General features: G+C 41.0%; 1 protein-coding gene across 8 annotated transcripts in view; it reads left to right on the forward strand.

Moving 5' to 3' along the window:
- Positions 1-9,044, forward strand: part of MACROD2 (mono-ADP ribosylhydrolase 2) — an 866,413-nt gene extending 857,369 nt beyond the window's left edge. For 7 of the 8 annotated variants that reach the window (XM_083858375.1, XM_083858373.1, XM_083858372.1 and 4 more), the window contains 2 exons: positions 4,019-4,087; positions 5,910-9,044. In XM_083858375.1, coding sequence (XP_083714501.1) covers positions 4,019-4,080 — 62 coding nt within the window. In that variant the 3' untranslated portion in view covers positions 4,081-4,087; positions 5,910-9,044. The remainder of the gene's footprint in view (positions 1-4,018; positions 4,088-5,909) is intronic. The other variant, XM_083858370.1, reaches the window with a different exon arrangement.
- The last annotated feature ends 16,095 nt before the right edge of the window (positions 9,045-25,139 follow it).

Below are 25,139 nucleotides of genomic sequence, written 5' to 3' on the forward strand. Positions count from 1 at the left end.
TGCTGATTTCCTTTCTCTGATGTCAGATTATGCTGCAGCATTTGAATTGGTGACTGATTAGATACTGGCCTGTAAAGAAGTTTGCAAGCACAGGAAAAGCAAGTGTGAATAATGAATTTTCTTTTTTTTAACAATACTAGAGATTATGCTATTACAAGTAGAAGTGCAGAATAAAGCCAAAGCAGCCTTCTTGAACTCATGCTTTGAACAAACCCAAAAGTCAAAGCACATCAAAACATTTGAATTGTGAATCCATGGGATAGTGTGGGCTACTTAGTGAAAAGAAATCCAAATTTACTAAAGGAATATCTTAAGGGATTTCTGGCTGGAAAGGAAAGTGATTGCATCACTGTTTCAACATGTGCCATAGCAAAGGACAGCAGGACCAGCTAGTGGTTTCTGAAATGAGGATCTTGATAGGTTTCTCTGTTTCAAGTCTTGCTTATCTTGTAAGGTCTTCTACATATGACTCATCTTGTACTTTCCTTTTCTTTGAACTTTTAAAGTTACATGAAAGGACAGGAAAAGGGTGTTTGCTTAGGCTGCCAAAAAGTACTTCACTTGCCAGGGAAATCTTTGTTTCTAGAGAGGTCAAATTGCTATCAGGATTATATTACAGGGTGTTTTTCCTCGTGGACATATACTGCGTGCTTAAAAAAAAAAAAAGAGAGAGAGAGAGGAAGGATCAAACTTGTTCCCTTTAACAGTAATTTTTATGTAAATTGCCTATTTTTTTCCTCTAGTCCCCTTCTTTCTTCCCCAGGAGGTCTCATTTCTTCACAGCTGAAAGCACAAGCATATATGACTGCATCCGTCCCCCTTGGCAGCTCAGCTCTTGTGGTTTAATTTCTCATACAGTGGCACAGTGAAAAGTGCCTTAGAGATGCAGAGAGTTTAGACAGCTTAGGTGGATCTCAATATTGGTTCATGCAGTGGGCAGGTCCATGAGAGTGATATATTTGAGAAATTACTATTATTTAAGACCTAGGCTTGATTCTTCATCAGGAAAACTGTCAGAAGGTGCATCTGTAGCCTGGATTAGAGCTGTGTATACAGACACATATTCGTCCTGCCAGCTTCCATTAGCCATCAGAACAAAGACCCCTGTATATTAAATATCTTGTACCTGGGACAGATTTGCTGATTAGTTTTTCCTAATGATGGCAAACCTCACCTTTGGTGATTAGGTTCTTAGATGGTTTCTCCTGACAGTAGCCGCCTTTTTTTTTTTTTTTTCCTTTTTTTTCTTTGTCTTTCTTTCTTTCTTTCTTGCTTGCTTGCTTGCTTCCTTACTTTATTTCTACCACCAAAGCTGTAGAGATTACTAAGGCAGTTTTTAGTTTTCACCTGGTTTTAGTCAGATCAAACTTTTCACAATGGGATTGCTCAAGCAATTTTTGTTTCAAGCCTGTAGAAAACTGCATTTAAATCAAAACACTTTGGTGTTTTGGTGTCATCTGCTGTCCAGGTCTATGGCATAATATCTTGGGCTAAAGAAGTGCACTCACTCTCTTGCAGATGACTTTAACTTGGCTCTCCAGTCTCCACTTTGCCTGTCTTCTCTTGGCTACCTAACCTTTAAGCACATAACTGTCTTGCAGGGATGAGGAGTAATGTTGCACTGCCAAAGCACACGCCCCCAGATCAGCAACAACCACACTGCTGTGATGGATGAGAATTATTTGCTGGGTTATTTCTTCTCCTCTTGCAAGGAACTTTCTTGCTTTTGGGGGAGAAATCCCTGCATGGTCATCATTTGATATCTGGTAATTTTGGTCCCCAACAGGTCAAAATTTAAGAGAAATGTGATAGAGAATGTCCACATCACACAGAGATGTCCATTTCTGGCATAAAAACCATCTGTGAAGGTACAGAATGAGGTGCAGGTGAAACTGAATTTAGATGCGCACCCCTTTGCATTCCAGGTGCTTCTCTGAATTGTTGGCTGATGTAGCACATTATGGGGAGGTACAACAAGACTGCTAAAGGGAATTAGCAGTTGAAAACCTCTAAAAGCCTTGCTTATCAGGGAGAAGCCCTAATTTTGGCTTGCAATGTGATTAGATGTAGAACACCCAGGGCTGATGTTGCCTCTGTGACACCACCTCATGCTGGGAGGATCCCAGGATTGTGAGTCACATCCCCACGTACCTGGCAGCAGTTCTTCCATGTGTTCCTGTGTTCCATGTGCTTCCCTGCTGTGCCATTTTCCAGCTGAGCAGAGCTGATGGTGTGGCTGCCCCCAGAGCAGCCTATGTTGGGGCTCAGTCAGTGCTCTGCAGGAGCCCATCCTTCAGCCAGACCTCCCTGTCCTCAGGAGAGCTCATGCAAAGAGCTGAGCTCAGGCACAAATACACAGGAAAAGGTTCACTTGGGATGCCAACAGAGCCTAACCACAGGTTCAAGTCCAGATGTATTTTGCAGGAGGTTTCTGTAGAACATGAGTGAAGGCTGAAGGTGTTTTCAACAAATACTGCCAGTGAAGCTGTCCAGCCTAATGAGGCTGGGAGAGGATGTTGTTGTCAGTGTGCAGCAGCCTTCCTTCAGTGATTTTTTTTATTAAGCATCCTGTCTTTGCTATGCAAATATGGTTAAAGAACACAAGCTTGCTAAATGTGATGTGCATCAGAGCTCTGTAAGCAGGAGAGGATACTTTTTGTATTATTCATCACAAACATCCAGGAAACCAGTGCAGTATCTTTTCTGCATATGGATGATAAATAATTTACAAATAATTCATCAAAACCATAACAGGTACATTGACATGATATTGATTCATGAAAAGACATCACACTGCCTGGATGGAAGTAGCATCATTACTGATTTGGGGTTTTTTCTTTCCTCTCTCCCATCTTAATTTCCAAATCTCCTACTCATGTTTGAGGAGTTTGCCTGTGACCCATGTCAAAGGCCTCATAATCTACAGCTGATAACACAACACAAAGCCAGGGAAAAGAAAGAAAATAATGATTTTAATATAAATAGCTTCATTCAATTTCAGTGCAGAACAAATACTAAATACTAGTCTTAAAACTGGAGGTATTTATGTTTAGCCTTGCTACAGCCAATCACACCTGCCATAGTTTAGATGATAGTTTTGACAAATGTCATGGTAAAATGAGTTTAAGCCTTCTATTTAATTTATTATTATTATATTAATTGTTTTTTCTTTTGGATTTTTGGGGGTTTTGTTGTTGTTGTTGTTGTTGTTTGGGGTTTTTTTTGTTTTGTTTTGTTTTTTGTAATTTTAAATGAAAATAAGGTTGACTTTTAAATGGATCTTAAATTAACAAATTATTATTGTGGGAATATAGTGACATTGCTTCTGAATCCTTCCCTAGGTTCCAGCAATTTGCAGTTCAAGAAGTTCTGGAAGCATCATCTCTGTAACTGAGACACCATCAAAACTGTCACAGCTTGACTGCTGCAATATAGGGACGTGGTTTAGTGGATCTTGGCAGTGTTAGGTTTTTGGTTGGACTCAGTGATCTCAAGGGTCTTTTTCAACCTAAATGATTCTATTTTTCTATGGAAATAGATCTGTGTCCACCCTGCCACTCAACCCTAAGTCCTACCAGGGACTTTGTCAGACTCCAAGGGTCAAGGTTTGAATCAGAGGGTCAAGACCACTTAGTCCAGCAAAACTCTGTGTCACTCCATGGCAATACCTGTATCTCTGCCTGTGGCCTACAGAGAGAGATGAGGGTCTTTTTGACCTTGAGCTGGACTCCTTGGTTAGGTGACAAAGTCAGACTGGATGGATGTGGATCAAACAGAAAATCTAGGGCCAGAGGCTTGCATTTCCAATGCTGCTAAAGTCTTCCTCCTTACAGGACTGTTTGTCACGGTGTGCGGGGAGCTCCAGGTTAGGATGGGTCCCCAAAGAGACTCATTTGATGACTTAAGAGATTTCTTAATGCAATAAATGTCCCTTTTGCTTTAAAAGCAGTTATTACTCCACATGATAAACTTAATGAGTATCATTAATAGTTTAATGACCATCTCATTTCTTTTTCAGCTGAAATGAATAGTCAAGTTGAAAGTATAAATGATCCAATGGAAACAGAGCGGAAAGCTTAAATAACAGGTAAGATCTTCACAACTATTTCTTCTCCCCTATTTTCCATACAGTTTCTGTATGAAAACTTGCTTTGAAAACACCTGAATTAAAGTTAAAATGTACCAAACATAAAAAAGAAAACACCAAAAAGGAAGACAGAATACAAAGGAGAAGTAATTGTCTAACATGGCCTGTATTACATCATAAAAAGAAAGACTTGATTTGTCAAGCAAATATTATAGCAACAATCTGCAGCTGTAAAGGGTTTAGGTAATGCATAGTCTGAGATCATCAGAAGGCAAAACATCACTTAGAAAAGAAAAATAAATGAGCAAACAATTTTTGGCATTGCTTTGGAAAATGACAAGCAATTTAAATGAGTTGGAGCGAAGCTCAGTTCTGTATGAGCTGTGTTCTGGGAACAAAAGGTTCACATCATAAGGGGTTTGTTGCCCTTGGCTCTCCAGTACCTCACGTCTCTTCAGCAATACACTGAAAAACAAGGCAAAGTCAGAGAGCTGCCTTCTGGAGCTCTGCTGCCTTTTGGAGCTTGTTTTGGCTTTCCGCACTAAATGACAGTGCTGTGGCTGGAGCAGTGGTGGCTGTCGAGGCAGTGTTTTTCATGGGCATAAACAGCATTTCTTCTAGAATAAAATGAATAATATAGTGGGAAGACAGAAGTCCAAGGCTCGTCCCTAACAAAAAGAAGCAGTAGCCATTTCTCCCTCAGAAGTGGTTTCCAGTGCACACTGCTTCCTTTGCTGTAGGGTTTTTGAGAAATGCCAGTATCATCAACAGCAACATGCTATATTTACCCTTGTAAAGGGCTTTCATGTAGCACAAGAGCAAGGTATACAATAGCAGTAGCTGTAACACAGAGATTTGAAACACAACGTCTTATTACTAAACATGACTCTTAGTCCTTATCTGTGTACAGGTGATGTGTGCTGCTGTACTGCTGGAGTGAGAAGTAGCCCTGATGGTGTCCCATTTAAAAAGTGCTGAAGTAAAAATAGGATACGCCCTTAAAATAATGATTAAAATACAGCATCCATAACTCTTCCTCCCCCTCCCTTAGCTTCTTGCTCAAACAAAAAAGGAAATAATGAAATCCTTAACTTAAAAATGCATCAATATGTTAATACCCTTCCTCTGTTTAAAAAAGGTATTTGAATATTACAGTTTTTATGTAGCCCTTAAGAAATCTGTTTGTCATGCTGCATTTTCCCATTGAAATTATTATCTGTGAATGTTTAGGGCTGGAGTAATTTTTGCTCATGAATTAACAATCAATGAAGAAATCTCTTCAGTTCCACTGCAAGATGTGGCTTTGCAGGCATCTTTCTGATACAAAGGGGCCAGACCCTGGGCACACCATGTCTGGCTCAGCAGTTCAGTGGCATGCACAGGATTAGACACAGGCATTGAATTCATTGCAGTTCTCTGTCAAAGCCATCCAAACTCCATCGCTACTGTTTTCATTACTAGGAGCAATCCCCAGGGAGGACTTATCAGGCTGTTAAACTTCAGAGAATCTCACAAGGGTGGATTTGCTTCCTGTTTTTCGTATTTCAATGTGTTGTTTGTCACCAAAGTACCTGCCAGAGCTGGGGGTGTCTGGTATCAAGCTGTTGCTTGATGGTGCTCTGGAAAGCCAAGACACCCTGATAAGCGCAGGTAATTTGCTCACCCAATAGTAGCTGTCAGATATAAGCTGTGTCACACACGCATTGGACACAAAAAGAAACTGTAGGCATCTGTTGCTGGAAACATGAGACCTGGCTTCTGTGTAGACATTTGAAATTTTTACTTTTTTCTTTTCCCTTTTCTCTCTGCTGCTGTGGCGAAGGAAGGATGCAGGAGAGGAGAGACCCAAGGAAACCCTACGGGCAGGCGCTGACATCCTACAGCATCATTCTCGGCCGAAAAGAGCACACAGAGATGATCAGCGGGTTGGGAGGGGGGGAGCTTTTGGGGGAATGAGTCTCTGCTTTTAATTTCTCTTTGTTCTTCATTTCATTTTGTTCTGTAAGCCTGTTGGGAAGAGTCATAACTTCCCAGGTCTAACAATGTTTTGCAATTAACCCTGCATTTACAACAGTTTCTTCTGAAATGTGAGTCCCTCTCTTACACTGGGTCTTTTTTCCTCCTGCATCATACCATCAGTAGCCTGTTTCCAGGCCCACCACTTTTCTAGCATCTTTATCTTCTTTCCTATGATCAGCCTATGCTATGCCATGTCCTTACATGTGAATAACACGTGGCCTCAAAACAGCCAGCACCCCAAATCCATCCTGCTTCTTCCAGTTAGTTCTGCACATCTCAAAACCAGTGCTATAAGTATGACCTTTGGGTACAGGTAAGCAACAGACATTTCCTCGATGCTGGAAAGACTCTGTATTCGAGGCATTTTTAAATACAGCTTCACACAGTAGCTTTTGTGAGCAGCCCTCATTACATTTTCCGCTGCATATGCATGATTTTTTTTTTTAAAGCAATTAACAGTTATTTGGATAAGAATGTCTCTCCATATGTCAATTGTTCTGCCAGCAAATGCTGCACTGAAATTTGTAGGAAAGGAACAAAAGGTTTTCATGTACATTTCCCAACTGTACTGCAACCTAAACCAATGGAAAATACACTGGATGGAAGAGCACATGACCTGTGTCCCTAGTGGGATGTGCTACAAACTCTATTTTAAAGTGCTGCTAAGAATCATTTGGTCACTTTAAGCAAAGTAATCAATTCTAATTTGATAATTTTAAGAAAAATAATTAGTTCTGTTATTTCTTTTTCCATCCAAAATATTCCTTAATGACAAAACAGTTATTTAATATCTGGCCAGGAAAAAAAAAAAAAAAAAAAAAAAAAAAGGTAAGACATATCTCTGTCTTCCTGTGATCTGGGTTCATCCCAGCTAGAGCAGTTTCAATGATAAATCCTGTGCTGGAGTAACAGCAAGTCAAGGGTGACCCAAGTGTACCTAACCTGGGCTAAGAAAGTGACAGTCAATGGTTGTTGATTCAAAAGGGTGTAAGGAGAAACAAGGATTAGAAAGAGGAAAAGCATCAGATTACAGCCCCTAGAAAGGCAGCCCCTCCCACCTCCCCTTCTCTGTGGGACTCCAGCATGTTTGCTAGAGGTGGGATCAGAAGGGTATTTCTGTGTGCTGCCTCTGGTGGTATAATCACCCAGATGTGAGTAGTGCCAGAGAGGCTCTCAAGGAGCTTCTTCATTACCTGGATGGACAACTCCAAATTGGATCAACTGTAGGAGTAAATGAGCTAATGTTAGTCTATTAATCAGTTTGAAAATTTTGCTAAGATTACCTGTATTTGGTAACTACGGTTCCTCTGGCTCTTGTTCTCTCCAAATACTCTTGAAGGGCCTCCTTGTTCCCTTTGAGGTGCCTCTGGTGCTTTCCTTTCCCAACCTTGGGGTCATGCTTGACAGAACATGTCTTTTGGGATGTGGGCTTTCTGCATGGTCTCTTACGTTTCTGTGTATTTTCCATACTGTGTTATTATGGTTGAAACAGGCTGTCATAGTAGGTAGGTCAGGAGTGGATAAATACATCAGGAGGATGGTATAACTGTCACAGTCCCCTGATGTAATTCTGTACCTGTTTTGATCCTGCTTCCCCATGGGCAGCATTAACACTAGCCATGACTCAGATGTCCCTCTCTTTGACCAGCTTTGGCTTTAGCAAGAAAACAGACAGATGGCTCCATGGGAGGCTGGATGCTGAGCTGTGGTCATTCAGAAAGAGATAAAAGATTCCTTAAATGTTTTGTGAAGGCTGACTGGCAGTTAAAGAAAAAAAATTAGCTGCAAAGATGCATCATATTAGACACTCTCTAGCCCCTGACAGTAATTTCATTTTCCTTTTTATTTAACCTTGGTCTTCAAAGCAACCATTTGCCCAATGATGTGTCAGCAAAGCATGAAATCCAGAAAGTGTAAAGTGTAAAGCAAGGAAACCTATGAGTAGCTTGAGGCCTTACTGTACTGTTTGCAGCCTTGTTTATATCTGTCTTCCTTTCAGTGGGTTTTGATTTGAGTTGTTGGCATTTTTCACCACTCATAAAGTGAGTATACATTGGCAGCATGAAACTGTATTAATAGTAGTCGTTGCAATCAGTCTCTGATGCTCTTCTGGAGATGGGGAAAGATAAGGAGCTGGTTTTGTAGAAGAACAAGTGTTAGATGGAGATTCACCACACTGGTATTTATGTCAAGGATTTTGATTTAAATGCAAAATACATTCACAGTAGGTGGTGTAAAGGGAATAGCTGTGTTTGGGTGCTGATGTTTGCATTCAACCTAAGAGGCTGTGCTTGATTGTTGTTTCTCCTGTGTCTGAAAGTGCTCACCCCTACCATTAGACACGATATTCCTCAGGCTGGTGACTGCTCCCATGGTGACATCCAAAGGTGATACTTAGACATAGTCTGTAATAATGGGTCACTGCAGCTAATTGTCACTCTTTCTATAAAGCACTGAGAAAGCCTCTCTTTGAATTAACACTGTTCTGCTTTAGGACTTGAATGAAATTATATTTAAAAAAAAAGTTTTCTCTATATGCAGTGCATGCCAGCTTTGCTTTTAAAATTACAAAATTTAACAGAGTATGTGGATCTATTTTCTTGGGGAATAGGGATTTTTATCATATTATTCATCCAGGATTTGCCTTACCCTGACATTTGTGATATAAGTTTTAAAAAAGTGTAAAAATGAAAAAAGGTAATTTTCTTGACCAAAAAATATGTTTTTACTTCAATGCAAAGAAATGTGGAATGTTGCTTGCAAAATGTCTTCTAATAGATGGTCTAGTAGTTACATGGGTTAACATCTGCCTTTTTTGTTAATTTGTCATTTACATGCTGAACCTGAGTCTCCTTACTTTCCTTGTAACTTAAAGAACCAATGCCTTCATAAGTACCTTGTTAAAGCAAATGGTTAATAAAGCTTGTCCTGAAGAAAAGGCTGTGCCACTGGTGTTTGTGTCCTCCTCACCGTGCTGATTGTGCAGAGGTCATTTTGGTTGTCCATGGAGGACATTCTGGTTTGAATGGGCCATCAGCAACATATGCAGCCAGATCCTCATTAAAATTTGTCATTTGGCGGATTCTTGTAAGAACCAGATACCTCCTGGCAGGGGGTGTTTTTAGAAGATTTTGCAGCTCAAAGGGGAAAAGGCATCTTGGCTGGTCCCATGGCTGCACAAGAGACGTTACAAAACCTGTCCCATTGCACTAAATCTCAGCATCTGTCACCTGTCAAAGATTACTCCATATATATATATATATATATATATATATATATATATATATATATATGCAATGCACAGGTATAATAGAGAATTATGCATGCTAGATGTTATCTATCCTTTCTACCATCACTTGTTTCAAAAATGGATAGGCAGAGGATACTTCAAAGACTGCAAAAGTGGCATTTTTTCTCCCATGACACCAACATAGGTGAAACTGTGAGTACCAACCCAGCCTTACTGTTCTCAGCCAAGGCTTCAATCATCAGTAACTGAAGTGACAGGGCTTGGCTGCGTGGGTTCAACACTCTCCAACAGATTGCTTCCTTCTCTGAAATTTCACCTTTTCTTGTGTACAACCCTTGGACTGCCAAATGGGAGAGGACAAAGTTCAGGAGAGGCATGGCAGTGGGGAATGTCTGCCTTTTTGCTGCATGCAGGCCGCAAATGTCTGTATGGTCTGAGCTAACCTGAGAGAGAGAAAAACCAGCAGTAGCTGTGCTTCTCACTGCCTTCAGCTGTTTTCCTTTTATCTCCAGAACTGTACAGCAGTGGAAGCACCTCCTTTACCCACTGCTGCTTTACCTCTGCTGCAACAGTGTGTGTGGTTAAAGAAAGAGCAAATAAATCACCTTCTTAGCTGGGAGAAAGTACTGCCCATCCCACCCTTCTTGACTAGCACAGAGTCAAGAGGTAAAGCTGCGTGCCATTGGAGTATGAAGAAGGGTGTATGTTTGAAATGGCACAGATCCTGTCAGAGATGGATGTTCTTCCAAATGATGTGGATTAGGAGAGTCTTCTTGACAGGTTTCTAAACAAGGTCTGAAAAGGAAGGTGTTAAAGGGGTGGATTTGTGCCTGGGAAGGTCTTCTGTGGAGATGATTACATTGGATGTCAGTCTGTATCTACAGAAACAGAGGCCCTATTACCAATTTCCCTTATCAGCTTCTCAGAGAGAGTTTCCAAAAGAAATTGGGTTACCATTCAGGATTTTCATGTGAATCTCCTCAGAGGGTTATGTGCATGCTTTAAATTGGCTTAGATTCCTCTCCCTAGCCCCCTCACACAGCAGCTTCCAAAGGGATCATTATGACCTTGGTTTATTTGTAAGGTTAAAACTGAACTTTGGGATTTTAATTAGTGTTGGGGTTGGGCTTTTTTTTTTTTTCCTTTTTTTTAAACTTAAGTAAAAGTGTCCAGAGACATTTAAATACCCTAATTTCTCATTCCACTAGAATTATTAGCAGCTCCTTAAAGTAAATGTCAAATCACTATTAATTATTTCAGAATTCACTGATAAAATATTTATCATAATGAATTCCTTCAGAAAAAAAAAAAAAAAAAAGGAAACCAAAAAGATTCCTGATGAAATATATAGAGGAGGTACTCGGGGAGGCTGCTCCATCTGGTGGCAGCTCAGGGCTCATAGTTTGGGGGAGATACCTCTATTTGGATTACACTGGTGAAATTTTCCTCCAGTTTAACCCTGCTGAGCATCACCCACTCCTTGGTAGAAGAGCATCAGTCCATGTTCTTGGCTGATGTTGGAAAACGTGGTTGGCATTTGCCACTAGACACACCTCATCTATTAAAAATAGTCACCAAGATCTTCCTGGTTTTCCCCAGGAAAAAATGGAACAAGCTTTTATAAGTAATTTTCAGTGCAATTTTCTGGGTGGCTGTGCTGCCACCAGCTGTTGCAGAGGCCAGGGAGCCTCTTTGGCCTTTGCCCTGTTCTTCCAAGTTCTCCTTATTTCACACCAGTTTCCAAGAACCTGCTTAGCAGGGGTGTCCTGGATGGGAAAGGTAAGCCTAAATTATAAGGGTGTAATATATTTTTTAACTGTATCACAACAGCAAGTCAGGAAATTGTTTTGAAATAAAAGCAGAAACAGGGAAGGAGAGATGAAATCACAAGACAGCTGAAACAAGCAGCAGAGACCCACAAATCCATAAGCACACAAATGGGCATCCTGAAACTAAAAATCCCTTCTCTGCCCGGTGTGCCCTTCACAGCAGCCTCATACCAGAGCAGGGTGTGTTTATTTTTTTCTGCAGAAAAGGGAAAGGAGAGGCCAGGTGCTGAGGAGACATTCATTACCTCCTTCCCCTAGGCAAAGCCATTTTTATGCAGTATATATTCTGTATTTAATGTAAACTAAATACAGCAGATGATGGGTAGTTAATGCATTTTGGACCATATAGTGTATATTATTATATACTGTATGTGTACCACACCTAATTTAATTAGATAAAGTGTGTGCTTTATAGAAAATGCATTAGATCAAACTTTATATAATCCCTAAACACAGGTAAAAGCTGTAACATAAAGTCAATATTTGCATACAAAGTATTTTGTATTACATAAACTAAATCATCCAGATATCATCTAACATCTTAGGAAAGCTGACACTTCTGGTGTGTGTGTGTGTGTGTGTCTAAGTATTTCATATATTCTAGAGGAAATACTTGACCTTGAAGGGTAAGGGTGTGCAAGGAGTGGTACAAGCAAGTTTCATGGCCCTGGGAGAAAGGCAAGAATTGGTGGTTTATTTATTGCCTGGCTTTTTACACCCTTTTAATTTATTTATTGAATCTCATGGTTTTCAGTTAAGCTTTTCATTTTTTCCAGGAATGCAGAGGGACCTGAAAGGGATTAAGAAGGGATGTGTTACACGGCAAATATGTCTTGGGCTAGTTCGCTACCTGCAGTCCTCTACAGCACCACAAATCACCAGCAAGAACTAAACAGCTTTGCAAGATATCCCCCAACCTCATTACACTAGACACATGATGACATTTTTTCCAGTTTTCCCAAAGCCTAAATTTATTTATCCAAAATTACCAACATACAGAGATCTTTTGTTCTCAGGTCTGGGCTGCACAAAGGTGAGATGGGTGGCACTGTGAAAGAGTGTGAAGAATCAAAGAGACTGTGAAAAACATGTCTCTTTGAAAAAGAAATTTAAAAATCCCACTCCAACCATGGAGAGAAGAATTTGGCAGCATTTGATGAAGCCATGCATGGAGTTAGTTTTTACCCTGGTTCCCTCACTGAGCCTCGCCACTCCTCCTCCTGCAGGACAGGTTGGGGAAAAGTTGGATGGCTGATTTCATTAGCATCAAACTTGATTACTGAAAAGCAGGTGATAGGAAGGGTAGAATAATTGTTTGAATTTGCCTGGTAATTTATCAAACAACTTGTTCCTCAACGTGCATCAGTCTCTCATTTCCTACCTGTCTTTGCAGTGGTGCCCACACAGGGACTCATTCCTGACCTGTGAACCTGTGTGTCTCCAGTTCAACACTCACTCCCTTGTCCAGGCTCACCCTCTGCATCCACTATTTCATTTATTTTAGTTTGCTCCATTCTATTTTCTTTTATTTACATAAATCACCTTACCCAATTCTCTAGCTCCATGAAATGATGAGGAATCCTCCTAGCATAACACATTTTTTTGGCACAGGGCATGAGAATGATGTAGAGGAGTCAGAGTAACTCTGCTGGAGGGTCTCTACCATCACATGCCCCTGCATTCAGTAAACAGCCCCCAGAGAGTCAGATCAATATCAAATTGACATTATACAGGAGAAACTGTGCTGCATTTGGAGTCTGTTTCTCCCCCGGCATGACATTAGATCTGCAGAGAGAAAAAATATGTTCTGCAGCTGATTTCTAAGAAGTTTTCAGTCCAATATTTATCAAGATTGGACCTTTCCCTGTGGTATGTGGTCCAGGAAGTAGAAAAAGTGCCCACTCAACACTAGCAGAGAAACATGCCACAAGGAAGAAAATAAGTGAAGGCAAATGGCACAAACAAATTTTAACAATAAATATGGCCATGCTGCAGAGAACACTCCCTTGTATATAATTAATGGGGATCTAGGGAAACCTTTAACTATTTGCAATGAAGACAGGAAACATACCTCAGAAATTATGCCAGCAATGCTGTGGGCATGACAGCACTTCACACCACTGCAGCCAGGAGTTGTGTGCTCCACAGACTCCCCTGCTGCATCTTCCTGCCTTATGCTGGATGTGCTTTTTCTGTGCTGGATGATTTATCTCCTTGCCTCGGGGTAATCAAACGCATTTGTGTGCTTTGGTGTTTCTGGAAGGGAAAGGAAACATTTTCAAACTGGAGAAAGCCAGAGAATGTGCAGGCATTTGCTGAGCTTACAAGGCCTGCACGCCAATGTACTGTGCCAGTGTTTATGTGTGAAATTAATTTATGCAATAAAAATTTTTAAATGATGCTCAACTATGTTAATGCTCATGTGTGCTCAAAACTATGCTTTGTCTTTGCACATCTGGGGGATCTGTGACTAAACATGCACTGCTAAGTTGTGCAGGAATTAAATGACCCCAGCAGGACTGAGTGCCACCTTGGATGTGGCCTGGATTTGAACCTGGGCACCGGGCTCAGACCCAGCCTTTCCTCTTTTCACATTGGGCAAACCCTCAAAATAGGGGATGATTCCAGTGCCTGGAAAGGTCTCTGTAGGTGGGAGACAGCCTGGGCCAGCCTGGGGGTGTATGGAGAACTCAGTCTCTGGCTTGCAGAGTGAATGGCAGTCCCAAGTCCTCTGGCACAGGGACCACAGTGCTTAAGAGACCTGGGGGTATCTGTCCTGGTGCCCAGCTCTGTGTTGGGATGCAGCTCCTAGACTCACATCCTCCCAAAATAAGCCTCAAATCACAAGGATGGGGAAACAGAACATTCACAAATGCTATCAAATAGATGAAGAGGAAATCAATAACTCTATGGGCATCTTACCTTTTTTCCCCACTAAAGAAAGTGGGTCAAATGTTTTTTTTTCCATGAAAAACACTTCTTCTTGAAAAACACCTCCCTTCTGAAGAGGAAAAAATCCACTTCAGAAAAGTATCTGAATCTGTCAGAGGATAAAAAAAACGCTCCCACCACTTCACAGCCATTACAATGAAAGCAATATTTGGAAGTGGCCATCATCTCATCAGGGCCCATCTCCACTGTTCACCACTTTCAGGCTCCATCCTGGTAACCTGGATTCCTGTAATGGAATCACATTTTGAAAGGAGGCAAAGTCTAATTTCATCTGTTTCTCAGGGAGCAATGACAACCCCTTTCTTTTTACAAGTTTCTCTCTTCACTTACCTCGAAGATTGTGGTGGTCTCTGAGAGATCACTGCTTCTCGGGGCAACATTATCAAATTTAGATAGCCCCTAATTAGATCCCCCACAAACCTGATGCACATTTAAATAACAAGAAGAGCCACTCAAAAGCTCCAATGTCCTGCTGAGAAGTAATTGGACCATCCCAAATTTTGACATTTAAATTATTAGAAACCTTTTTGTCATTTTCTTTACTACTTTGCATTTTCCTTTTCCGAGTCTTCTTACAGGCCAGAATTTGTGGAGGACTGACAGCTTCAGCTGAGAAACCAAAGACAAGAAGACACCAGCAGGAAGCTCAGGATGCTTGTTTGGGCATTTTATGCTGGCTGCTGCTGCTGAGTGACCCCAGGCAGGCTCATGTTACATGTTAAGCCAGGGATTATTGCCCTTTTAAAATTCTCTTTGGGGGAAATATGCCTTTCTGAGGGTTTGGGAACATTAGAGGAGGCTCTGCAAGCACTCTTTAGGGGACAGCTAGGCAAACACAGCTGCAGGGAGGGATTAAGACTGCATTAGGTTTGTATATATTTTAACTCATTGGCAACTAATTACCAGGCGCCAAACATAAATAACTTGTGACAGAGAAAAAAAAAACCTGAGACAAGGTATGCTACAAAATAGGGTGTCTCAGCATGGTTAGGTTGCTGCTGGAGGCATTTGAGGCAGATTAACCTCCTGTGCAGTGTTTTTAAAGACTGGAAGGATGGACAAGACCAAGGATTAAGGGCCTCAATTGTCTTTGTACATCTCAATTGTCTTTGTACATCTCCCTGTTACTCCTCTTACAGTCCCTACAAATGCTATTGGCATTCATGCAAGGCAAAGCCATATCCATGTTTGAACCCAGGTGAGGTGATCACTGGCCACTCCAGGGCCCTCTGGATCCCAGTAACTGTGGTGAAGTAGGACCCAGAGGGTCATCCACATGGATATGTGAGTGCATCCAGGATGAGCCTTAAGGTACCCTCATCTCACAGTGCAAGCAAAGCTCCCCTCAGGCATCTACACCCTCTCCACTTTCAGCTCTGCAACACAGGTATCACACTCCCAGAGGGTAGATGATAACCTGATTAGGTGGTTTGGCATATGGCCTTGGGTAATCCTCTGAGCTGGAACGCACTCTCCTCTCTGTGAACTCTGCAATACAGAGACAGGGCTGGCCCTTTCTCTGACAGAGGCATCTTTAAATGTGGATGATACTTAGGAAGGACCCAGCATTGTTGGTGTCCAGTTGGGAGGGTCAGAGATATAGTGTTGTTCTGATTCTGGATCACCTTGTCCTGATCAGGATTATTTGGGGTTTAGCAATTGAAAATTTGTGAAAGTTCTGATTTGGGCCATCTAACTGTGCCCCTAACCCTTGACAGCATCCATGATGACAGGGTATACTTCAGTCCTGCAGGGAGAGTTAACATCTTCCATGGGCACAGATCTCCTTGGGGCACCCTTGCTGTGTGCTGGAGGGTCAGCTGACTGGAGAGGCCACAAGACACCCCCTGCTCATCTAACAGCCTCAGCAAGAGGCTCAGGACCACTCAGGGCATGAGGCATGTGCTCATCCACCACATTGCTGCAGGGAGCTTTACAGTGGCATTTTATAGTGGCATTTTATAGTGGCATTAAAATATTGTAGCATGTACAAAATCCTAAGCAATGGTTAGTTTGGGCTTTGAGGCATTGTCTTTGTACAGCTGGGGATGGTGACAGATGGTGTGAGTGCTGGAGGCTGCACAGACTCTTGCAAAGACAGTGCTGAAAGCAAGCTGACAGCACTACTCCCTGCCACTGGAGCATGATTCCCATGCTCTGTGCAAGTATTCGGTTCTCCTTTTAAAACCCTGCAAGAAAAAGAGTTGAATATAAGAGGTTTTGCTGCAGATTAAGCTTTTTCTGTCAATTTCGGCTCAGAGACATACTCTGCTTAACATGAGCTTGCAAAAACACATATTCACTAAAGCAAAAAGCACACACAAACACAAAAATAAAGATGCATATGCATAAACCAAAACAAATACCAGAAAATAAGGCAATAATTCTCTTCTTATGAAATCAGAGCGTTGACATGAACATTTTCCTCATTTGAAACACTAAACAACCAAGTCACAGCTAATTAGGACTGCAATATTCATCAAATATGCCATATTGATTACAGCATGCTCTGAAACCAATCAGTCTCTCCATTTTAGATATTGAGCAATATCTAAATGAAGCATCAAACATAACCAATGTTTCCTGATTGCTATCGATAACTTCACACCCTGTTCAAACACCCAGAGATCAAAAAGATTTCAAACCCATCATCCCAGTCTTTTAACACCACATCTCTCTTCCCATCCTTCTCACTCTCCTTATTTTGGAGGATGTGCAGTGTATATTTATTTTGGGGAATATGCAATGCACTCAATGCTTCATCAGCTAGAAATGTGGTGACAAAACCAAAGTATGACTGGTGGTCTCTCTGGATGCTTGACTGGCACTTAAATGCATTTTTAAATATTGGAAGGGAATCTGTAAGCAGTGGATCAGCTCTCAAAAAGGGGCTTGTTTAATTTTTAATCTGCTTTTTAAAAAAAAATTTAAATTAGCCCTTAATCAAATGAATTTATATTTAAATCCATTGGTCCTTATTTACAAACACACACTCATCATATTTCTCCAGACAGACATATGTCTGACCTGGAGTGAGGGAAAAAACAGGGCAATAAGCCCAGGGTTCCCCATCTAACTGATTTCCCACTTCCTTCCCAAATCTCCATTACTGGGGAAAAAAAAAAAAAGTCTACTGAGCATTAAGAACTGGCACATATGTACCCTTTTTCTTCCAGCTCAAGTTTCAGTGGGAAGGTAGGTCACAGCATGCCTTGGGCATAGGTTAGAGGAGGTCGCATTGCATGTGATGAGAAATCACCTTTTTCCCCAGTGTGGGGGTGAAAGAGGTGACACAGGGTCACAGTCCTCATATCAACTGAGTCTGTGCTCTGAAAGACACAAACAGCAGCTATCACCTCTCAGGAGACAGCTGGTACCCACGCTGCTGGAGAAAATGTGCTTCCTTTCAAGCTGTCATCACAGCACAGCAATCATCAGACAGGAAAGAAAACAAAAAGTGAAACACTCTCTGTGTTTACCATTTTAGGCCAGTTGCCCTAATTTGGTGGAGAAGGTATTAATTCCTTGTTCTGAAAATGTGGGTAGGTAACAGCAAAGAAAACCCCAGCACTTTCCAGCATTTCAGACAGGACATAATTTACCCTTTAGAACCATTCAGAGAGTAATAGAATGGTTTGGGTTGGAAGGAATCTTAGAGATCATCCATTTCCAAGCCCCTGTCACACCTTCCACTAGAGCTGGAAACTCCCGGAGTCAACTTGCTCAAAGCTCCCTACAGTCAATGTTTCCAGAAATGTAGCATTCACCACTTCTCTAGCTAATTTCCCAAGACTCCTCAGTCTTATTAATCACAAGTGAAGAAGTCTTGAAGACTTGAAGTCTAGAAATATAAGCAGCATGTAATGGTTTAACTTAGTGAATGCAAAAAATTATTTTCTCAGTTGCAGGCTTTGGTGAGAAGCTCGCAGCAATTGTTTGGGAGTTCTAAACAATAAAGAGAAAAACTGTAGTTAACTATATGGAGAAGAAGTAAATATTTTAATATTTTGCTTGGAGTAAGTGTGGCATGTTTTCTCCCATTCATTAAAAGCTGGGAACTGAAGAGTGGATTTTTTTTGTTTTGTTCTGTTTTGGTTTGGTTTGGTTTTTTGGCAGGGAGAGAGGGGTAAGAGTCATCTTTCCATTGAGTTATGAAATATATAAAAAGAAATCAGTCAGAAGCAGATAGTGGAAATGCTTTAAATCCAGTCATGCTAAAGGCTGTTAGGCATTCTGAAAATGACAGTGACGGAGAGGAAGAAAAAAAACCAAGGAGAATGGGAAGAGAGCAGCCCCCAGACCATGGCATTTGTTCACAGATGGGGCAATCTCTTTCCCACTAGCTTAGATGAGAGCAGAGTTGTTCTGCTTGTCAGGCTACCAATGTCCATTCTCTTTTCTTTGGTTGTTTCTTTTTTTTTCTTCCTCTCCTTCACTGTTATTTTTTTCGCCAAATGATGAGATGGCATTCCCCAAAAAAACTCCTCTCTTTAGAGCCCTTGGGCTCATGGGGCAAGGGGTTGGAGAACCATGGACTGAAGGGTCCAGAGGCCTGCAATGCAAACAAAGAGCAAGATCCAAGCAACCTGCATTCAAGAAACCTACAGGGGGAAAAAAAAAATTGGATACATTTGCTTATTTTGGAAGAAACATCTTGGATGAACTGACTAACACACATCATTTACCGTAGAAATTATCACCAAGCTTGAGATGTGCTGGGAGCTGTCCTGCAAGATAGAACTAATTCAGAGCATCTTAAAGCAACTGACAGATTTATCTGCACTTCATCTCTTCTGGATAAAGTCCCTGAGAAAACTTCTTGAAAACATCAAGTTCCAGAAAACTTTTTTGTTCCTAGAAAGGTCTCCTAGATTTTCATTTAAGAAAATGTATAGCTATTGATGTGCTGAAATGAGACACCCTGAAATGATTTAAAGAATGATTGAATGTTGAAAAAGTAAATCTTCAAATAAAAATATGAAAGAGCAGGAAGTAAAGTTCGTGTTTAAAATATTGTCTGTATTTTGTAGTCTTTACAAAGAAGATTCCCACATCATTTCTATTCCTTCCCTTAACTGCCTGATTTTGAACAAGATATCTTTTGAACAAAAGGAAACACTCTTAATTATTGTTTGAGGTCAAAGTAGGGTTTTCTCTCAACCCCAAAGGCATCACCACATATCTCATTACAAAGATATTCATCCTCATACTAGAAACTGACTCTCTGGCTCCTACAGAGATTGCTGTCAAAGCATTAAAAAATTATTTGGAGTTCCAGTTTGGATCAATTATATTAATTGAATTTTATCTCTCCTGCTGTCTTCTGTGCAAAGAGCATTGGATTCATGGATGGCCTGAATTGATATGGATCCTTCAGAGACAAAATGTCTCTAAGACAAATCCAATATACACCAAATATTGACAGTTTTCTTCCAGATTTTGTTATGGAGTCAAGGTGTCTGAGTCTATGCAATTTAGTCAAGAGATTATCTGCCTCAGGCACCCAAAGCCCACAGGAGAAATCTTGGTACTATTGAGGCTAAAGTAAAGCAATCCCAGATGTCTGGGGCTAGACATGCTGTGGGAGATCCCTGGATTTTTGGAGTCATGGGATATACAACCACTCTACTCTTCATTTCCCAGGACCATCTCATATTTGACAGCTGCCAGTTCATCTGGGTATTTCTTGACACTACCTTCCTCTGCTCAGCTCTGCAGCAGCCCTGGTGACACATTCCTGGGTTCCAGTTTATTGTATGCTTTAAGTTCAACTACATCCCATCTCTTCCTACATTAAGATCCCTCTGTCTTTTCTCTGTTCCATCCCTCAGTATTCCTTATCAAGGCAATGGTATTACAGTCAGGAGCTTATAAAGAAGCAACCAACCTAAAAGGCAGAGTACTTATTAAATGAGCAGTCATTTAGAACTGTGATTTTCTTCTAGAAAGCAGCAAAGATTTTGAGCCCCATTATTTAAGAAAACCTGTCTGCAGGTTTTAAGAATCAACACTTGAGATGAGATGATGGTGATTATTTTAAAAACTCGGTATTCTCCCACCCATCATCTACTTGTAAAGAAGAAAAAAATTCATTTTTATTGTTGCCCATCCAGTTTCTTCAATGATAAAATACTTATTTTCAGGTTGTTGGGGTTTTTTTCTGATGAAAGCCTTCGTGAGCAAGAATTCCCTCATTAAGCTGATAAGACCATTTCACTTTACTGAACCATCCCAAATGTCCCTGCCCAGGTTCTGAGGTGGCTTCAAACTCTAGGTCATGCCAAAGCATTTAATCTTGTAGGTAAAACCATCCAATGTAGGAATAAGAAAATAAAAAATATTGACTAATAACACTTAAAAAAAAAAAATCTGACTGAAGCTAGAAAGAATTTGCAAGAATCTATTCCTGGTGGAGTTCACCACAGCGCAGCTCAACCTGACCATTGTGACGCCTTTCTTTTCCTTCTCCCTACCACACAGTTATCAGCGTGCTGTCATGGGGTGATTTTATGATGATACTCCATTCCCTGATCACAGCTTTATGGTTGTGTAGCTTTATGGTGGCCCCAGGGGTGGGGCAGAGCCTGGGAGCCCTGGCAGGGGATTTGTCCAAAGACTCCGTGTTGGGTGCAGCGCTGACCGGATGACAGATTGTTGCTTCGCTAGATTAGTTTTTTGCTAACTTAAGGAAGAAATTTGCTTTTTTTTTTTTCCCTTTCCTTGGCTCGGAGGCTGCACCGGGAATGCTTTCGGTGGCTTCTGTTTTGTTTTCTCTCCAACTGTTTGGCTTGGTTTTGGTCCAAAGTCGAGGTGGGTGACCGGGACCTGCAGGGGACCAGCGGGGGCCGCTCCGGCCAACCCGAGACCTCGGGAAAAGCTGAACTGACAAGAGAAAGGACACCAAAATCCAGCATCTTCATCTGCTGTGAGGAGGAGACCAATACCAGAGGTTCAACAGGTCTCCATCTGTTTCCCGAGGTGCTGCATGAACTCCTTTTTCCCTTCTCTGAGACAAAGGGAAGACCAACATTTTGCCTTCCCTGCCAGCGGCCAGCCAGTGTTTTTCTTCCACGGTCATTTTTAGTTTTTTGTCCTGCTGTGGGTGGGGGGTGGGTTAGGTTCTGAAAGTTCAATATATAGCATTTATTCTATCTTTTTTTCTGTGCTATGCAGGCCCCTTGTTTTGTTAAAAAACAGTTAGGGTTTTTTCACTTTTGCCCATTGGTATTCATCTCTTTCATTCGCAGAAAAAGAGGATTACTGAAGCCCTTCTCTTTAGAGAAAACACTCATTCCAAAGCATTTTCCTCCTAAGTTTTTCTCTAAACTGAGACACACGCCATGTGCTCTGGCTGTCTTGTGTTTGCTTCACCATCTTTGACCTTTCAATATCTCGTGGTTATGTCAAAATATATTTTGCCCAACGAACAATTGCAGAAAGGGATTGGCTTGCACAGCTCACTCCTGCACTTCTGAGCCAGGACCGAGGTAGCCTTATTGGCCTCCATGGGGTGCTAACACATTAAAAAGCCTCTTTTGCCTTCTCATCTATTACCCAAAATGGTATTGCATGGAAATATTAGAAGATCCAGTAATCCACAGAGATGGGCTCATTTTAATGATTAACTGAGGAACTATTAAATTTTACTTCACTGCTCCACTGTCATTATGGAATTAGTATTAACGGCCATGTACTCACTGCAAGATATGTAATGAGACTTGCTGGAAATGACAATGCCAAGGATCTGGATCTCTATAATTATAAACTCAGTACATATAATTTAGAAAGAAAAAAAAATTAAAAATCTCTCATGAGCCTCAGTTAGTTGCCAAATTGTGCTTGGGTCCTTGGAATGTGAAGCCAAATAATTTTATTTTTCCTCCCTCTCATCTTCTCTCTGAGTCTCTTGCTCTCTCTGGTTGCTTTTAATTAAGCCTGGATAAAATTAGCAGACAGAAAATCAACACTTTTAAAAATGTCTCACTGCAGGATGATGGCAGGACAGCTTCTTAAAAACTCCAGCAGTTTATAATTGCAATGGCCATAAAAAGTGCAGTAATGTCAAGCCTCCTGGATAACCTGTCATGGCTGCCTGGAAAAACAGAGGACCAGGAAAGAGTAAAACCAAGGCTTGTGGAATTGCTTTTTCCCCCATCTAAGTTGTACATTGGTATGTTAAAATTTGCCACTCCTTGCTTTGGTGGTAATTCCCTCCACCTGAAACACATCTCCCTTTGGTCTCCACCAGCACCATAGTGTGTGTCATTTTTCTTCAGCCTTTGACTTCATCTCTACCTCCTTTCTGGTCCTTTTCATCACTTTTCTGGCTGTATCCTTAGTTCAAAGCATCTCAATCTTCCAGTGAATAGCCGGATGCTCTTTGAAGATCTAAGTTCCCCCTCAACACTTGTTTTGGCTGTTTTTACCTTTCGGTCATGAGCATCTGATCCACCCACTGGAGCTTCCTATTCTCTGACAGCCATTTATGCCTCATCATCTCCTCCATAACTGCATTTTTCATTTTGTCTTCTCTTCTTGATCTTTGCAATCCTTCTAAAACATTTGTTTTCACATATATTTCAACTTTCTCTTTTCTTGTGCTAAGGTCTCATGTCCTTACACCATCTTCATTTATCACCTTTAAGTGATAAATCTTCCTCTCATTCTGAAGACCTCTCTGCCCCTTCAGGCTCTCACATATTCAGTAGATGAACAACTGATTCTCTGGACAGATTAATCAAGTAGGAGAATTTTTTCCATTATGAGTCCTGGTCCTCTTCTGCCAAAACAAAGAATATCCTGTAGATGGCAGAGGGTCTAAAATGGAGGCTCTTAGAGTACAAAGAGACATTTTGGTTTTGATTTTTTTTTCTCCAATCTTTTTCTCCCCAGGGATGATGGACAAACATACTCCTCATTCTTACCATCATTTTGCAATACTAATATCGGCTTGATGTGTCACCTTCTGTCCAAAATTGAATTTTATCTCCAGTCCCACATGTTCTCTGTTATCTTCCATACAGGAGTTATTTATCACTGACTGAATAGCAGCTCTTGCCCCTAAAAAAAATCTGCTGTACCCACCTGCAAATTTACTTAAATTTACTTAAATTTCCCTTTTTTCCTTTAGCCTAATCACAGTGCAAAACTCTGCTCTGTATTGCACAAAATACAGATATAGTTTTTATTTTAAACACTCTTCTTCTTCACAAGATACAGCTAGTGCACTGTTTGGTTACCTGTAGGGAATGCCTTTGTGATGCTCTCTCTTTCCTAGCTTCCCTCTCTAACATTTAAAACAACCCCATTTGATACTGTTTTAAGATTTTTTTTTTTAAGTGAAAATATGGGAAAGTGTTTTTATGCCAAAATTCTCATCAAATTCTGTGTCTCCTGTTCATAGAGACATCTCTACTGCGTTGATAGTGTCTATAGCACATCCTAGAAAAGTTATCCTGAGCTGTCCCAGAGCTTGCAGGAGATGCCACTCTGAATGTGTTAAAGCTGATTCTAGAGGTGTCCATCGGTGTCCACACTGGCAAATTGTTGTCAGGAGAGCTGAGGATCTGGCAGCAAATAACTGTTCTTATTGTGTTATTGACAGCATTCCTGTAAATTTTGCATCAAAACAGAAGGAGAAGTGCAGGTGGCAATGCAGTTCAATTCCTGTGGATCTATCTTTGGAGAAAGAATTGTCATCTAAGAATTGTCTTAGATGACTCTGACTTGTGCCTCCTCCCAGACAAAGTTACAACAGTTTTTTTTTTCAAGACATACAGCTTTGGGATTTAAAAGAGTGAATTGGCAGTGGTATTGTAATGACAACACAAAGTAGCACAAGGACAGAGAAGGCTGCTGGGATTCATGAATTTGGGCCCTCACAGTGGGAATAAAAAGATATATCTGTGAATGAAATAAGATATTCACTATTTTTATGGAGTAATTAAGAAAAAAAAGAAAAGTGCATGCTGAATATTCCTTGTGGCCTAAGATATCTATCCTTGTTCAATAGGGTGTTGATTTTATTTTTGAAATTCACTCTGTGGTACAGGAGTGCCCACCCCTAATTGCAGATGCTGTCTGTGCTGCTAATGGATGGAGTTTCAATGTATCTCCTACAAATGTGTAAAATGCTGCAAGCCGGCACCCTTGAATACATTTCAATATTTGAAGTCAATCTGTGGGACACTTGTGGTCCCGTTGCTCACCTGCCTGTCCTTTCTCCTCTTGTTCCTCCTTTTCTGCCTCTTGCCAGTAGCAGCCTGTCTCTGCCAGCCCAATCAGGGCTTTTTTAAATCGGCTGCTCTGTGTCCGTGATCAAAACAAACCTTGAAATATCTTGATCAGACAGATGATTATAAACCTGGTCCAAGATTTTGAGTGACTGTTTATTACCACTGTAATAAACTGTGTAGCTCTGGTTTCATGCCTGAGATGTTTTGGTTTTCTGAAATTCTTTTGCCAGGGAATTTTTTGTAAACAAGAGAGATGTTTTTGTAGCTTTAACTTTGTTTTTCATTCCTTTTCCTAGGAGGAACTTCTTCTTGATGTCCCTCTGGTCTGACCAATGTGATTGAAGAGGTTTGTCTTTGTTTCACCAGTCAAATTGGTCTGTGTAAAATAGTGTAATAAGGAGTAATTTTCAGCCTTCTGAAACTCGGAGTCTGTGTATGTACAACAGCATCAACCACATACTGTGCTTACCTTTCTTCAGCAACAAAGCTACAGGAAAAAGACAGAAGCAGAGGGAAAAATGGCATTTCCCGTAGTCAGTGTTCTAATTTCTCCTTTTTGACATTTGCACATACTGCTTTGTCTTCAAGAATATAGGAAATGCCCTCAATAACAAAAGGAACTGAAAGTTGAGCTGTTCAAGTCTCTTGAGCATCCAAAGGAGGTGCAGGAGGATGGTGAAAGGTCTGGAAGGAGCAGCTGAGGTCACTTACCTTCCTCAGCCTGGAGGAGACTTGACAGGAGACATCAGTGCAGTCTACAGATTTCA

This window comes from Zosterops lateralis, assembly GCF_965231275.1.
Source record: "Zosterops lateralis genome assembly, chromosome: 3".
NCBI classification, from domain to species: Eukaryota; Metazoa; Chordata; class Aves; order Passeriformes; family Zosteropidae; genus Zosterops; species Zosterops lateralis.